Source organism: Lichenostomus cassidix, chromosome 11 (assembly GCF_008360975.1).
Source record: "Lichenostomus cassidix isolate B80296 chromosome 11, HeHo_3.0, whole genome shotgun sequence".
Lineage (NCBI taxonomy): Eukaryota > Metazoa > Chordata > Aves > Passeriformes > Meliphagidae > Lichenostomus > Lichenostomus cassidix.
The window spans coordinates 2,011,933-2,029,589 of NC_139492.1; the positions used below are offsets into that span (position 1 = coordinate 2,011,933).

Genomic DNA, 17,657 nt, shown 5'->3' on the forward strand with positions numbered 1-17,657 from the left:
ATATTCTTATATTTTTATATTTTTAGAGAGCAAATTCACTGAGGAATCTTTTGCCATTTTACGTGGAAATTCCATTTTTTAATCTGAGTAAGGGGAAAAGAAGAACCCCAGGCCATGTCCTTGAGTCCTGTGCCTTGCCTTGGAGTGGACAAAAGGAGTTTTGGTGGAAAACTGAATTCCCGACATGGAAAGGTGCAAAGTCTTGGTGACTCAGGGGACAGGGGTGGGTCATGTCCCCAAAATTCCGGGAGAAACAACTCCAACCACATCCCTGAGCTGAGTCCTTCCCAGTGGAGAAAGCAGATAGAGTCAAAGGGCTGTAATGCCATGATCCTCTCCAGCTCACCTTATTCTCACCATCCCAAAAAGGTGCTCGGATTTCCATGTTTTATCCCCTGGTTTTGCTGAACAAAAAACCGAAAAACCAAAAAAAACCCAACCCAAACAAACAAACAAAAAAAACCAAACAAAAAAACCCCAAACCAAAACCCAAACAAACAAGCAAACAAACAAACAAAAAAAGCCAAGAAAATCCAACTCCATTGACTTTAAAAGGCAGGGCCAGGTGCAGTTGGTACCCAGAGGCACATCTGGCACTGCCAGCCAGGACGTTCCCAGCATTTCTCTGGCCAAAGAGCACATGGAATTAGCAGGCAGATTCCTGCATTTCCCTCCCAGTGAGTTCCCTTCCTTTTAACTCTGTGCCCCCCAGCAAGGACAGAGCTGATGGGCTCTGCGGGGAGATGATGCCCTGGATGTGATTCACAGCTGGCAGGAAAAGCAACATCTGGAGAGGGATCGTCATGCCCTGCCATCTGTCACTGGGAAGGGAGCTCTGCAGGATGCAGGTGAGGGGCACAGCCAGGCTGTACCTGCTTATCCTAGGGTAAAACACTGGGATTTGCCTTGGGAAAAGGGGCTTTGTCCCACCTGAGGTTTGGCCTTTGTCCCACCTGAGGTTTGGCCTCTCTCCAGATCGGTCACTTTGTCACTCAGAATGGGCACTGCTGGGACAGAGTCACTCCCAGGATGTAGCCAAGCTCTGGGAAGTTCCCTGTCCCAAATCAGACGTGGAGGGAAGAGCAAACTGCAGCTGCAGGGATGGATTTCCCCCTTTCCTTAGAAACTGGGGAAGGCAGGAGGTAATTGCAGAGCTGCTCTGAACATCAATATCCTCTGGAAAAGGATGGAAAGCCTGTGGGAATTCATTTGGAGCAGTGGATGGATGGAGGGATGGAGAGATGGATGGATGGATGGATGGATGGATGGAAGGATGGATGGATGAATGGATGGAAGGATGGACGGATGGATGGAGGTGGTCAGAAAACTCCTGGCTCAGAGTGGACACTGGGCACTTCCTCCTGCCCCAGGCTGAGGGAGAAAAGGTGGAGAAACCAGTGGACCATCCCCATCCCATCCTGGCCTCCATCACCAGGAGGATCCCAAAACATCCCAATCCTCCTGGCTGAGCTCAGGATGGAGACAAGGAAGGAAACCTCAAATGCAGAGGTGCCAAATGCAGCAGAGGGAGAGAAGCTGAACCAGGCAAAGGGAGCTGAGGGAGCTCTGCTCTGCTCTGCTCTGCTCTGCTCTGCTCCAGAGAATCCCTCAAATCCCCTGAGGATCCACCAGCACACCTCAGCCTCTGGGGAATCATTAGAGGCTTTTTTCCCCAACAGCCAAGGGAAAAGTGCTCCTAAGAAGAGAATTTGGGGATTTCAGGCAAAAATCTCCAGGTGAGGGAGGTGCTGACAGAAACTCAAAGCTGAGCTGGCTGTTGAATTTCAGTTCCATTCGGATGCCTAGAAAGGAGTTAAACCAAACTCCAAAGCAAACCACACCAGAACCACAGGGAAAAGTCTTTTTTCCTTTCCTGACCCATCACCCCCTTCGGGTTTTGGCTGAAACTCTTTGGCAGCTTCTCAAGTTTTGGTCACCTCAAGCAAAACAGACTTTTAGCAACTGAACTTTCCAGGCAAATTTTTTTTTTCCCTGCTGTTGGATGCACAAAAGTCCGAAATGTTGTCCCTCCCTTTCCCCTGGTGATGCTGAGGGATGATCCATGAATTTGCTCTGTTTTAACCCAACAGCAAAACCCACCTGGGAAGTTTTCCTGGCCGGAAAGGACATCCAGCAGTTACATCTCCATCCCCCACTACCACCTTCCCTCCCATGTTTGCTCACCAGCAACGCCCAGGAATGATGAGAAAATGCAAACAAGGAGTGATTTGTGACATTTCTCATCATTTTAAGCCTGATCTGAGGCACAAATCACTCGATCCCCTCACCCTCTGCACCGGAGGTGTCCCCAGGACTCTGTCACTCCTTTGTGGTGGCCACAGCCTTGATGACTTCGGGGAGAAAAATAATAAATTTCCCCAGTTGCCACAGCAACGAGCATCTCCTGCCTGCCTCAAACTTCAGAGCCCACCCAGGATGAGCCACTTCCCTCATCCCAAACCCTCATGGGTTTATCCTGCTTTTCTTGAGCATCCAGGAGTCTCAAAGTCAGCTGCTCCCCCAAAATCCCCCTTCTCCTGAGGCTTCTCAGCCTATTCCTGAGCTGCTGGGTCCCTGCTCAGCCCTGCTCCTCAGCTGGTGGGTTCTGCTCACCCCAAGCATTCTGTGGGGTGCCCTGGGTGGCTTGGGGACCTGCGGGGTGTCCAGTCTGTCCCCAAACCCCGCCGTGCCCCGAGATTTGCAGGGTTTGCTTTGCTCCGAGGCAAAGCTGTGAAAATTTCCACTCGAGCAGCCAACAGCTCAACAGGGAAGGGGTTGGGAGCTCTGCCCTGCCAGGAGAGAATCTGGGATTTTAATGACTTCTGCCTCACCTCCGTGCTCCGGGGATGAGAGACACATCCGACAGGGACACCGCCGGGAGCGGGGCGGAGGCTCAGCCCCTTCCTGATGTCCCCCAGGCCCTGCCACACCCAAATCCCCTCGGAAAACACCTCATCCCTGGCTGCCACCACCGCCCTGCAGGGTTCAGCCCCAGCGCTGAAGGGTTGGGAAGATCTGCCACCTGCCAGGGCTCTCTGAAGGTCCCCAGGGGTGTCCTGATGTCCAGCTGCCCTCCCGCCAGTGGGGACAGCCGCCGTGTCCAGCTTGCAGCCCACAAACACATTTATTTTCCGTCAGGGAATAGGATCCTGAGGAAATGCTGGTTCAGGGCAGTGTCACGGAGTCACCACGGCTCGCGGGGACACTTGGTGGCAGGGTGTGACACTGCCCCAGCCTGAGGCCAAATCGGGAATACCAACAGCCCCCGGATAACATTCCATGAGCCCGGAGGGAGACAGAGAGGGATGGGATGGGATGGGATGGGATGGGATGGGATGGGATGGGATGGGGCGGGATGGGGCGGATTTGGGATGGGGAGGATTCAGGATGTGGTGGCAGCGAGGCTCTGCTGGTCCAGTTAGAAGCTCCAGACTATGGAAAAGGGGGCTGGAAAGGGACTAAAATTGAAAATAGGTCCCACCGGATGCTGGGCTGAGCACCGGACACAGCAACCGTGGGATTTTAGGGTGCTCAGCACCCTGGAGAATTGGGACTTTCTTAGTCACAACTCTAAGGGGATAATCAGTCGGATCCATGGGTTAAATCCCCCTGGGATTTTCAGGGGGGAAATTTGCTTAGCAGGGTCTACGGTCAAATCCTTTAATTTCCTGGATTAGGAAGTCAGGACGGCTTGGCATTTGTCCTGTGGGGCGGAGGCGACAGAAACCTCACTGCTTGGGGCTTTTCAAACCAACTCCAAGGGCACGGAGGGTCTGGGATAGCCCAGCCCATTCCCTGCACTTCCCAGCATCCCAAACTCGGCGGGAAGGAAAACCAGCAAGGAAAATATTCAATATTTTGGCTCAGTCTGCGTTTTCCTCTTGGTTGTGCTCCTGATATTGCTTTTGCCTCTCTCCAGGGATGAAAGGGTTTGGGGAGGGGCGAGGATGGATGTTGCTGAAGGGAAGAGGGTGGGAGCAGCCAGGAAACCCAAAATGGGAGCTGGGAGATGGAAAAACAGGGAGACCTCTCTGCCGAGAGGGGAAAACAGCAGAGCTGAAGCTGAGAGATCCCAACCCTTCCCCTTGGCTCTTCTCCGCGATCAAAGCTTTGGGATGTAGCAACCCCGGGACACGGCTGGGGTTAGGGGACATGGGACACGGCAGGGACACGGCTGGGGTTAGGGGACATGGGACACGGCAGGGACACGGCAGGGACACAGCTGGGACACAGCTGGGAGGCCACAGATGCCCTGGGGACTGGCTGTGGGGTTGGGTGTTCCCAGCAGCTTCCCTGCACCCCAGAGAGAGCGAGGATGAGGATGGAGAGCGCGGGGCTGCGAGGGGAGGGAGGAATCTCTCCTTCCCTGGCCAGGAACAGCAACGCCGCACTTTCTGCCCGTAGAATGGGAAAAGCAGCAGGAAGGGAAAGCAGGGGTTGGGTTTAAGTTCCTGTTGCTGTATTTTGCTTTCCCCCCGCCTGATGAAGGGCTGCTCCTCCCGAAAGCCCCGGGAAGAGGCTCCATCACCGCGCTGTGTGCGGGCAGGGCGGGCAGCAGTGCCTGGGTCACTCGGGATGTTGCAGGGCTCCGCGGTTGGGATCGTCCCGCTGCCTTCCCGGGAAGGGCCATCCCGGAGGGGCTGCAGCCGCTCAGCCGGTAAAGGGCTTGGATTCAAATCCCGGTGATGATCCGGGTGCGATGGGCGGCGGGGAGATGCCAGGGAGGAGGAGGAGGAGGAGGAGGAAGAGGAGGAAGAGGAGGAAGAGGAGGAGGAGGAAGAGGAGCAGGCAGCCTCCCCTCGCCCCCGCGCTGCCCCTCTCCTGCCCAGCTCTCCGGAGCACCCCTCCCCATGGCAGCGAGTGAATCCAGGAGTGAATTCCCTCCAGGAGCGAATCCCTCCCGCCCTGTCCCCATCCATCCCTGTCCACCTGCTGTGACCGCGGGGCAGGAGCGGCTGGCACAGCCCTGCTCCCCATCCCGCATCCCAAACCCCCTGCCGGCTCCATTCTCTGGCCAAAGCAGCCCTTCCAGCTGTGCTTTGTCGCGACACACACCGCGTGGATTTGGGAGATGTTCCCTGGCGAGCACAGGACGGAGCCAGCTGGGATGAGGGAGAATCCAAGGCGCTGGAATTTCTGCTCTGCCTGTGCCAGCCCAGCCCAGCCCAGCAGAGTTGGGAATAGCGACAGGAATGTTTGTCACACACCTGGGCTGCTGCTGTGGGGTGTTTTGGCTCCTAATGGACTCAGCGGAGAGGGAAAGGGGTGGGAATTGCGGAATTGGGATCAGTGCTGGTGGTTGAGGGATGGGAAGACAACAAAAACCAAAACCCCGCTGAGCTGCTGTCCCAGGAAATACCCTGCCGAGGTTTTTCCAGCTGGATTAACTTGTAAAACACCATTGCTGTGAAAGGCTCTCCATTTTCCAGCCTGTCCGTGCCTGTGGATGGATGCACCCCGAGGTGGGCTGGCAGGTTGGCACACACCGAGCTGGCCCTGCACGGGCTGCTCCTGACTTTTGACACGGCCACAAAAGGGCTTAGGGCTGCAAATCCTGTCTGAGCAGGAAGTCATTAAGTCAGTTGGCATGGCAGGAGCACGTAAACAGTCACGGTGCCCACAGCACATCCTGCAGGAGCCAGGGCAGGGATGGGACTCGCCGGGATCTGCCATCCCTGGGTGGCCTGGGCTGAGGTGGAGTTGTGAGTCAGAGGTGCCCTTGTCACCCCTGGCTGACAGCGACCAGCAGGAACAACAGCTGATCCTATCTGATCCCCTGTCCCCTGTCAGCATGGGCAGCAGCAGGCAGGGAGGTGGCAGGGAAGTGACAGGGAAGGAGGGAATGCTGCCAGCTTGGGCTTTGCTCCTCTTGGATTGCACAGGGAATGTCGGGCAGAGAGGGCTGGGAAGAGCAAGGAAAAGGTGCTGTGAGGAGAATCACCTCCTGCCCCAGCAGCCTTTGAGTCACCTCCATCCATGTGTTCCTCCATCTCTTTGTATCCCTCAGGGAAAGGATGGAGACAGGGAAGGGATGGAGGGAGAACATTCACCCTACAGGAGAGCTGGAGAGCACCAAGTGATGCCCTCAGTGACCCCAGCAGTCCCCAAATCATGGGCTGAGGTGACTCCTGCAAATCCCAAGCTCCAGCTGGCTGCCAGGGCCTCACAGGGAACAGCAGCACTTCTCCAAGGGGCCACGAGCAGAGAAATCCACCCTGGGCTCACAGCTGCCCAGAGAAGAGCTGGGGGAGACCCTGACCCACCTGGGCATCAGCTCAGCCCCATCCCTGCTGTCCTGACCCAAGGAAAGGGACACAAACCCCTTTTTGGGGCCCTAAACCCCAACCCCTCCTCCTCCTCCTCCCTCTCCACCGCAGCAGGAGCCCCTGGGGCAGCACGGGGTGGGATCAGGGTGACCCTCATGCGGGAGCCCTGCAGCCAGCGCCCCCCAGCACCCGGAAAGCAGCAGAAACCCGAAATCAAAGGCAGGCAGACAATGCAGAGCTGCGGGCTCAGGCCTGGCAGAGCATTAAGCAGCAGCATTAGCGGGGCTGGGAGCGCCGGTGGGGACATTACCGAGCACGGCTGCAGCAGCTCGGCTTTTCTCTGCCTTCTGCCCGGGCTGGCTTTGCTTTTTTTTTCTCCAGAAAATACCTGTTTGGCTCTTAACAGCCTCCTGCACTTTGCTGCTCGGGGGTTTTTCCTGCCTGCCTGCTCTCCAGCCAACGTCAGCCGAGGTTTCACCCTCTCTGCAGCATCCTTAGGGAGCTCCTCATCCATGCTCGGCCCAAAAATTCCCCTCCACCCCTCCTCGCTGCCAGCTGCTCTTTATTTGACTCCTTCTCCTGTTTTCCTCCAGTTTTCCCTCTCTGAAGCTGAACGACACTGTGCTAATTTGCGGCCCAGCTCCTCCTGAGACTGTGGAGTTTAATTATATTTTTCTCCTGGCTGGTGGATGGCTGGGCTATAATTATGCCAGGAGGAGCATTACTTAGTCCTAACCTGGCAGCAGCATTCCCCCTGGGAGTCAGGGCACTGGCTGCTCCTGGGAATTCTCATTTAAGGTGCTGATCCCATGGAAGTTTGTGCTGGAGAGGAGAGGAGTGTTTGCCATCCCTGGGACTCATCCCCAGCACCACTGAAGGTCCCACTAACAACAAAACCTTGAACTGTGGAAGCAGGAGAAAATCCTGGAGAGGTTTAGGGTTTGTCTGCTTTGATTTGAAACTCACATCATCCATCCTGGAGAGCTGGAGTGAGCCCTGAGCTCCCCCTGACATTCCCTGTCAGGTGGCTGAGCCAAAAAAACAGGGTGGGATGAGCTTCCTGGCTCACCTCTGTTGCCTGGACATTGTATTTTGGGGGATGATAAAAATAATAATTTGGATAATTTGGCTGAGGTGTCAATTAGCACTAATGAGATGGGAATCAGGGTGTCCAGTGCACCCTCCATCCTTCCAAGGGGGCAGCAGGAGCAGTGGTGGCTCCTGGCTGATTTGGGAGGGAATGATCCCAGAGCACTCAGAGAACACCCTGAATGTTCCTTTCAAACAGTCTGGAAAAGGAATTGTCTCCCTCCTTGGCTCCCTCTGAACACTGATCCTGGAGTCATGGAATGATTTGGGTTGAAGGGACATTAAAACCCATCCAGTCCCACCCCTGCCATGGCAGGGACACCTTCCCTGTCCCAGGCTGCTCCAAACTTTCTCCTGAGCACTTCCAACTGATATCAACAGGAGCTCCTCAGCCCTCATCCAGATCCCTTCTCCCCTGTTCCCTCCACCTGAACAATTCCAGCGAACCAGCAGGAATTAAGCATTCTCCCCATTTAATTACAGCAAGGAAAATTTAGGAGAATCTCCTCAAAATCTCCTCTCGACCCTAAAAGCTGTTCCTTGAACCAGCAGATATCACTGCGCTCTAGCCAGACTCCAACAACTTTAGGGAAGCAATTTACTTGTCTCCAGCACTCTGTGTTTTTAGCCTACTTTCCTCAGGAAATGGGGCTCACTCCTGTGATTGTGCTGTTTATATATCTATATGCCATCACTCCCACACTAATAACTTTTGAACGTGTTGGCCAATTCCAACCAAATCTGACAGAGCGGCAGAGTTTTCAAAAACACTGAATTCTTACAAATTTAATGAAAGCCGTGGGTGGGCACATATTTTTTATTTTTTTTTTTTTCCCCCACCAAGGGAAAGGCTGCAGAGTGAACTCAGGATGATTAGACAGTAAAGAATACACACACACATGCACAGCCATGCCAGTGCTCTGCAAAACCCCCAGAAAACCCCCAGATGATGGGAAGTTGGAGTTTTTGTTGGCATTACAGGGAGGATGTTGCTCCCCTGAGCCCCAAAACTTCAGGAATGAGCACTGGGATTCTCCCCAAGCTCTGTTTGGTGGTGTTGGGATGATGCAGTTTGCTGTGGGCACTGCAGGGGAGGGTTCCTTCATCAGGAAGCTTTAAATTAATCGGACTAGTGATAAGAAAGCCTTTCTAGCTGGATCTAGGTAGGTAAAACCTTGCTCTGCTCAGGTTCTGCAGGCTCAGGGACTCTGCCAAAACCTCGCAGGGGGGGAGAGATGTGGGATTGGAGGTTGCAGACAAAGCTGTTTAAGGTGAAAGAGCTGAGATTCCCATGGGATATTGGGAAGGAATCCTTCCCTGGGAGGGTGCTGAGGCTCTGGCACAGATTCCCAGAGAAGCTGTGATGCTCCTGGATCCCTGGAAGTGTCCAAGGCCAGGCTGGAGGTGGGAACTCCCCACCCAAACCAGTCTGGGATTCTATGATTTTATGATTTGGGCTGGAAGGAACCTTAAAGCTCATCCCATTCCTGCCATGGCAGAGACACCTTCCACCACCCCAGGGTGCTCCAACCCCTGTCCAACCTCTCCTTGGACACCTCAGGGATGAGCCTCTCCCTGGACTCCCCTAACTTCCAAAATCCATCCCACAGAACTCCACACTTCCATGATCCATCCCACAAAACCCCAGAGCTCCACATTTCCAGGATTCCAGTCTTTCGAGGCATTCCCATCCCCACATCACAGGGAAAAATCTGTTTTTTCCGCTGCTCTGCAGTCTGTTTCCTACCTGGCATTCTAGTGGGATTTTTAATTTTTTTCCAACCATCAGCTCAAAAACATCATCAAGCCCAAATGTGCTCCCAAAGCAGGCCCGGGAGGCTCATTCATATTGCAGATAAGCCCTTGGCAGACGTGCTGATAAAGATTTCAAGTGTGACTCTGCATACAAATATCCCAGACCCAACAATTAATCCAGCCCAGGAGGCTGAGGAGGTACCTGGGTTTTTCCCCTAACCCCAGCCCTTTTTCCCAGCCTGCCTGCTAAATATAGCCCTTGCTCAGAAAACAGAAAGGAATGACATGCTCTGATAAACCATCCCAAAATGTGAGACGAAGAGCCCTGAATTCTCCAGAGGAGCTTTTCCTCCTCTGGTCTGGGAGCTTCCTGCAAGGCACAGGGCTCCAGGTGCCTTTTGGGAGGCAGCTACAGGGTGCTTGAGCTGGCCCTGCTGTGAGCTGGGACCTTATTTCAACCTAAATTAGACATGGCTCGTTTTCCCCTTCCCTCCTGCTGGTTTTCAGCCGGATCAGATCCCAGCTCTGGGTCACTGAGCAGATCCATGAGGGCTGCACAGGGACAAGGGGGATTTTTGGGCACCCAGAGTTGCTGTTTTCCAGCAGAGCCTCAGTCAGGGCAAACCCTCCCCAGGCACCAGCTGCAGCCACATAGTTGACTGTTTTTCCGCTCAAAACCCATTTTGGGAGCTGAAATAGCTGGGAATCCTCCCAGCACAGGCCAGCCCTGGGATGGATCCTCTTGGCTGTCAGTCAGGCAGAGGGTGTGGGCAAAGAGCATCTCAGGAACTCTTCTGCTCAGGGTATGACCCTGCTTGTCCAAGGGGAGATGGGAAAATGGGATAAATAATCCAGTATTCCCTGAGGGGATGGGAAATTTGGATAAATAACTCAATATTCCCTGAGGAGATGGGAAAATGGGATAAATATTCAATATTCCCTGAGTGACAGCTCTCGGCCTGTGACCCCCACCACGGTGCCACCACCCCTCCTGGAGCACTCTGGTGACACTGTGTGGCCTCCCTGCCTCACCTGGGGAGGTCACACATCCCCAGCCCACCGGGAATTGCCAGAGGGACAGCTGGGCTCAGATCCACCCCATGACAAAAACTCATCCCATTTATCCCATGACAAAACCTCATCCTACCATGACAAAACCTCGTCTTACCATGACAAAACCTCATCCTACCACGACAAAACCTCATCCCATTTACCCCAAATCACCACGGCACCATCCCAGCTCGGACACAACCTCCGGACAGACGGGAACCACCCTACCTGGACGCCGCGATCTCCGCTTTCTGCTTGGCGATGGTGGCCGCCCGCTCGGCCGCCTCCACGGCCCGATCCACCTTCTCCCGGATCTTGCTGGCGCGCAGCGGGATGAGGTTCTTCCTCTTGCCGCTGACCAGGATGTTCTGCTTGTACTTGCCCTCCTCCTTGGTGCCGTCGGGGAAGGTCATGCAGCCGTAGCCGTGGCGCTTGTTGTTGGCCCACTCGCCCTCGTACTTGAGCCCGTCCGAGCGCTGGCTCACGCCCGAGCCCGAGCGCTTGTCGTTCTTCCACTCGCCCACGTAGATCTCGGTGGTGGTGGCGTCGATGTCGTCTTCGATGACCGACAGCTCGGCCTCGCCCTCGCCCAGGCTGATGGTGGAGTTGATGTCGCTGGCCGTGGAGCTCACCGTGCTCATGCCGGCCTCGCTGCGGAACGAGCTCTGCTTGCTCCGCTGGCTGGCCAAGGAGCTCTTGGACTCGGACTTGCGGAGCTTGAGCCCGCTGAGCAGCGAGCGCCGGAAGATGCCCTTCTTCTTGCTCTTGAGGATCTCGGCGTCGCTGTGGGCCATGAGGACGAAGCCGCCGCGGGACACGGCCGGGCTGCCGGCCACGGCGGGCGAGGCGTCGGGGTGCAGCGCCGTGCCGTTGGTGTGCTCGCTGCGCAGGGAGTTGATGGACGTCCTCAGGGGTGACCTGATGACCGCGGCCATGCCGTAGGGAACGCTCTGCCGGACGCCGTAACCCTGCCGCATCCCTCCGACCCACTGGCCCTGGTAGGTCCCTGCGGAGAGGAGACAGGAGGGAATGGGGGGGTTGTGGTGTCAGACTCCCCCGGGAGCCCTCGGCGGCTCTGGATCCCAGTCCTGACCCCGTGAGGGGGATTGCAATGTCATGGAGTGGAGGAAAAATTGGGTGGGTTATGGTTTTGCACTCCAGCTGCAGCACAGGAGTGTTGAAACCAGCCCAGGCAGTGAGGAAATGCCCTTTGGATCAATCCCTGAGCTGAAAGGGAAGGGAGCAGGGGCATGGAATGGGGGAATTGAGAAAGGAGGGGTCAAATAGGCAACTCAGGTTAACTGTTGAGAGACAGAATATTAATGACTTCTGAGAAATTATTTGTATAACCACTCCTATCCCGGGGAATGTGATGAATATTCATGAATTTCACCTATAATACTGTGTCTTTGGAGGTCCTGAGGTGTGTGTTTGGAGGAGTGAACTCTCCACACCTCGTGCACCGAATAAAAGCAAATATCCACTTCCCTGTCTCTGAGGTGTCTCTGGGCTGGCTTGGGGCGAATCAGAATGGTTATCCCAGAGAATGGTAATCCCACTCTGATCCCATCCACACTGCTGGCAGCAATGGGATCTCTCAGTGGATGGATAATGCAGAACAATACATTTATTTATTTATATTTATACACACAGTGCCTTCATCCGGCGTGCTGCAGAAGGAAGCAGCTCTACAGAAATTAAGGCCTCATGGGGAGAGATCCATTTGGATATTCCCCCTGGGAATGTGCCCCTCTTGGAGCTCCTGCATTTGCTCCAGTGGGAACTTCCTGGAGCTTCTCAGCTGGTTGTGAGTGGCATGGAAAACACACAGAGCTCCACCACAGCACTGGGAATGGGGGGCAAGGAACCCACCCAGCCTGGGGGGCACGGCTGGCCCTCAACACCCACCCTGAGCACCAAAATGTAATCTGCTCGGGGTTTCTAATCCCATCCCCTCCTGGAGCTCCAGGCTGGCACAGCTCCAGGCCTTATCCCAGCCGGTTGAACCGCAGGGCTTGTTTTTATTCTTAGGTTAGCTTAATCTTCTCCAGACCAGCTCGAGATGCAGTGATTCACTGCTCACCTAAGCCCTGCTGGGGCAGAGTGAGGAGCCCCAGGATGCATCCTGGATGGGCTGCTGGAATGCTGTGAGAGATCCCAGACCGGGATGGGAAGAGCTGGGATGGGCACAGGCAGCACCTCGCAGCACTGGGACCTCCCTTTGTGCCAGCCTTGCTCCCACATGCCAAGGCAGTCCTAAAATAGACCTGCTGAAATGGTGAACCCTGCATGGATGGAGCCAATCCTACCCCCAGGACTCCCCCAGGGATTTCCATGCCTGGTTCTGGGGCTCACAGGAAGCTCTGCAGAGGGGTGTTGGCTGGAGCAGCTCATGCTGAGCACAGGAACTGCTTCCTGAGGGTGTGGAACCAGCACCTGGCCCCATTTTGGGGTGTATTTTGGGGTGCATCAGCTGGCAGAGCTTTGCAAAAATCCCCCAGGATTTGGGCATCCTTTCTGTAGCTCTGATGGAAGCAACACCTCAAAGTGTTACTGTACTGGGGTGACAGCTTTGTGCACCCCAAAAAGAGCCAGCACCAAGCTGGGGACACCACAGGGACTGCCCTGGAGAAGGGACGTGGAGAGGCAGGGGCAGGCAGGCAGGATTTCCTGAGGGTTTATAGGATTAGCACCGGGATTAGGGCAGGCACTGGCAGGGCAGGGCGAGGAGGTGGTGACAGGGAGAAGGATGGGGGACAACTAGCAAGGTGCAGCTCGGGGGACACGGCAGACACGTCCTGCGGTGGGTTTGAGCAGTGAGCCTGCCTTGTCCCCTGTGGTGTCCCCAAGCCAGGAAACAACCAGTGCTGTGCACCCACAGCTCTCCCCACGCCTGGTGGCACCCTGGAGTGGTGGCTGTGGCAGGGGACAGCCTGCTGAGGTGTCCTGGCAGTACTTTTCTTCCCTTTCTGGCTCCACCCCAGAGCATCTCAGCAGGACAATGGTGGAACTGGGGGAGAGATTCCCCCAACACCCCCAGCTGCCCTGGAAAGGAGCCCCAGGATGGTTTGGGATGTCCTCACATCCTGCTCAGCCTCCTGCTTCCCTAGAGAAGGATTCAATGGATTTCAGGCAAAGATCCCATGTGACAAGGGGACAGGGAGAGCAGATCCTGCACGAGATCCACAGAGCCCACCCTGCCCCAGCTCCCATCTCCCTTCTCTCGGCTGAATCCCTTCACTTGATCCCTGACCCCACCCTCCACCTCCTCATCTCCTGGCAAATCTGCAGCTGAAGGAGCTCTCTGGATGGATCTGGAGCACTGGGAAGGATCACAGCCCTGTGCTGGAAGCCTGAGGGATGGCAGAGAGCAGAACAAAGTGCTCCAGGCTGAGTGTGACAGCATTCCCGGCTGGAGCACCGGCGGCCACTTGGTCCCAGCAGGTCCCAGTGCAGCCTGTGAGTGTCCCCAGCCAGGCTGAGGTGTCCAGGACACTGCCATCCCTGTCTGGCCTTCAAACCCAGCCCTGGAATGGCACAGCTGCCAGGAGAAACCTCTGTGTCTCCTCAGCATCTCCTCGGCGAGGTGGATTTTCCAGCCAGTCCGTCCTGCCTGTCCCCTCTGAGCATCATGGAGCAACTCCTAACCCTCAGCTCTGCTTTCACAGGTGTCACTGTCCCCTGCTGGAGGCAGCAGCATGGATTATCCCTAAGGATTGCCTCAGAGGCCATGCTCATGTCCCCAGTGGCCACCAAGCCATCTGGGCACCTTCACAGCCACCAGCAGATTGTGGCTAGCACAGACCTTTCCCATGGGAACTCTCTTTTCTTTTCCTGTGTTTTATAAACAAAGATAAAGTTTGGATGTTGTTAAAAACAGTGTCTCCAGATTTGGACAGTTGAGGCCTGGCCAATTGGCTCAGGGGGAGGTTTTGGACTGACCAATCTGGGTGACCTTTCAAAAGTCTATATAAGTTGGAATTAAATAACAAAAGACACTTTTTTGATGCCATTGAGAACCTGGTCCTCTTTACTCTGCCAGCGGCTCGACAGCACCAGCAGATCAGAGAGTTCCTGCCAGGGAGCTCAGTCCTGCCTCACCCAGCAGCTCTCCTTCCTTCCTTCCTCTGCCTTCACTATGCTTTAAACCCCTCGATATCCCAGGATTTGGCCATGGATACCAGGAGGCTCCAGAGCCACCTGATCTGCATTGCCAAGCACCGCCACCTCCTCCCCGAGCCCTGCTCAGCTTAACCTCTGCCCTGACATTTGCAGGGATGTGCACAAAGCTTGATCTCACACGGAGCCTGGAGACTCCTTCTCCCTGCAGAGCAAACAGGATTTCAGCATATTCCACTCCACATGCCAGGATGGACTGAGTGCAGCTGCTCTGGAGCTCGGGAGATGGGATGGGAATGTGCAGAGGGAATCTGGCAGGGTGGGGACAGCAGGGTGGGAGCGATGGGATGAGTACTTCTGCTGGAACAGGACCCTGGAGGGATGTGCTGGAAGGAGAATTCCAAGGATTTTTGTTCAGAGCACCTCACAGGGTCAGGGAACAGGAGGGGAAGGTGCTTGGGAAGGGAAGCAGGGAGAAATCCAAGATATTCCTGAGCACAAACTGATTGAATTGCCCAAGCCAGAGAAATATCAAAGCCACCGTGATGGGGGAGAATCCCTCAGGAGGAAAACATCCCAAAATCCTCCCTCAGCCACGCAGGCCACTCCTATGGATGCCTCCAAGATGCCACAAATATCCAGCCCACTCCTGTGAGGCCCTTTTGCACTGGGGAAAAAGGACAACAAGGGAGAAGAAAGTGTGGGACATGGAAATCAAGATAATGAGATGCCAGGAAGGGTGAGGAAGTGGCCATGGCCATGCCAAGCAGAGCTAAGGATGGGGGCAAAACCTGAGGCTGGGAGAAAACAACTGGAGTCATCCCAAAAGATGGACTGGAGAGAATGTTCCTCTTTCAAAATTAACTGGTGAAGAGTAAGAAAGGGAATGAACTCCTGGGAAAGACAGGGATGGGATGGAAACACAGAGAGAGGAAACCAGGCAATGCTGTTGGACACATCCACTGCTGTTCCTAAACCTGAGTTTGGGGTTTTTTGGCTCCCTCCCCTTGGAGAAGGGCTGGCTTGTTCCCAAAACTCCTGCAGGAATTGCCACTGCCCTGAGGAGTGTGCAGAGCCCCATCCTTGGCTGGAGGCTGGGAGCAGAGAGCAGGGAGTCCCTGGGCTGGGAAGCATCATTCCCCATTCTCCAGCAGCTCACACGCCTGAGCAGCGACAAGGAGCAGAGCTTCCTCAGCACTTGGCTAAAATCCATGCTGGGGAGAGAGCTGAGAGCCTGCAGGACAGCTCCTGGTGGCCCCACAGTGCCAAAATCCCCCAAATCCCCCCAATCTGGGCTGGCCTGGGTTTGCACCTTGCAGGACCCTGCTCCAAGCTGGTGCAGCCCCTGTGCCTCCACATTCCCTGCTGGAAACAGGGATAAGGCAGCAGGGAATAATTCCAGCTGAGGTTTGGGAGCACTCATGAAGCTCCTGTTTGCAAAGCTCTCCATGAGGGTGGGAGGCATTGCAGGGAGAGCGACGTCTTCCCGTTCATTTCCTTTAATTTTCTCTTTGCCAAAGAGATTTTGGGGATTTTCGTGGGGAGGAGAGGAGCAATCTCTCATCCCTCTGGGATACAGACACTGGGGGGATCCAGGACTGCTCCAGGACTCCCAGGATTCCCAGGATTCCCAGGATTCCCAAGATTCCCAGGACCAGGACAAGGTCTTTCTTCTCCATGGCTGGGAAGGGGAAACCAAGCCATGGCTTTCTGCCCCAAACTCAGGGGTTTCCTGAGTCCTTTCCCATTTATGGGGAGATGGTGAAACCCCACAATGATGCCTGGGAAATCCAGCTTTCCCACAAATAAACATCCCCAGGATCTCCTTGAGGGAATGCTGGAGGAATAGCTGGATTTTGAACAGCACGGGAAGAAGTGCAAAGGGATGATGAGGAGATGCTCAGGTTTGAGGGGCTTCCTCTGCCTTCAGGCAGGATCATGCACTTGGATATAAACCCGATCCATGATGCTGGGAGGAAGAAAAAAATCAGGATTTCTTGGGTGGAACGACTGCGTTTTCTCTCCACCCTCTGCCCACACCCAAGGTTTGGCATTTGGTAGCCGCTGAGCCCTCTGGCCCCTCTCCAGGAACACCATTAAGGAGAAGCTTCACGGCTGCTCCCAGGCTTTTCCCAAAGCCACAGGGCTGGTTCTGAGTCCTGCAGGATGAATCCTTTGGCAAACCCACGGATAAAGCCCACGGGAGGTTTGCACAGACCTGCCCTCTCCCAGTTCCTCATGTGGAGAGATCCAAGCAGGAATTTGGGATTTTGGGAAGCATTTTGAAGCCACTGGACACACACATGTCATTATCACAATCTGATCTCAGAAAAAGACAAATGTGTGGAAAAATATTCTTTCTCCATCCCTGACACTGAGTTAAAAACCCAAACACACCCACCATGGTGGGTCAATATTCCCAGGTTAGCTGAAATAATCGGTGACAGGGATGCAAATTCCCAGGTTTGCCTGGAAAATGGGAGTAGCAGACTCTTCCAGTTCCTCATATGGAGACATCCAAGCAGGAATTTGGGATGTTGGGAAGCATTTTAAGCCACTGGACACACACATGTCATTATCACAACCTGACCTCAGAAAAAGACAAATGTTTGGAAAGTATTCCTTCTCCACCCCTGACACTGAGTCAAAACCCCAAACACACCCACCATGGTGGGTCAATATTCCCAGGTTAGCTGAAATAATCGGTGACAGGGATGCAAATTCCCAGGTTTGCTCAGAAAATGGGAGTAGCAGACTCTTCCAGTTCCTCATATGGAGACATCCAAGCAAAATTTGGGATGTTGGGAAGCATTTTAAGCCACTGGACACACACATGTCATTATCACAACCTGACCTCAGAAAAACACAATGTTTGGAAAATACTTCTCCATCCCTGACACTGAGTTAAAAACACAAACACACCCACCATGGTGGGTCAATATTCCCAGGTTAGCTGAAATAATCGGTGACAGGGATGCAAATTCCCAGGTTTGCCTGCAAAATGGGAGCAGCAGGCTCTAAAGGGCAGGTTCTGTGTCCCATCCATGACTCACAGCCAGATCCTCCTGGTCCAGTTGGGCACCAACAACATTCCCAACCTCCCAGTTTGCCTTCCCCACTCAGCAAAACCCCAGCAAGGAGGGTGGAGTGGTCCGAATTGCCCCTCTGCTCTTCCAAGCCAAAGCAATTAGGTTTTACAAATTGCTGATTTATCTGGCAAGGGAGCCTTCCTGGTGTGCTCAGCCCCCCTCTTATCTCTGGCCTCTGCAGCATATTAATTAGAGATGGCTGATGGCAATAATTAGGGCTGGATCTTGAATTCTGACCCAAGGAGGGAGTTTTGCTGATATCCCTTTGCAGCTGCTCGATACCAGAAAT

At 54.5% G+C, this 17,657-nt stretch overlaps 1 protein-coding gene across 1 annotated transcript in view; it reads right to left on the minus strand.

Annotated features, from left to right (window-relative positions):
• The window catches only part of JPH3 (junctophilin 3), a 50,094-nt gene that overhangs the window by 22,755 nt on the left and 9,682 nt on the right, over positions 1-17,657 (minus strand). Inside the window, exon 2 of the mRNA XM_085071395.1 lies at positions 10,389-11,166. Within this exon, the coding sequence (XP_084927521.1) occupies positions 10,389-11,166 (778 nt within the window). The remainder of the gene's footprint in view (positions 1-10,388; positions 11,167-17,657) is intronic.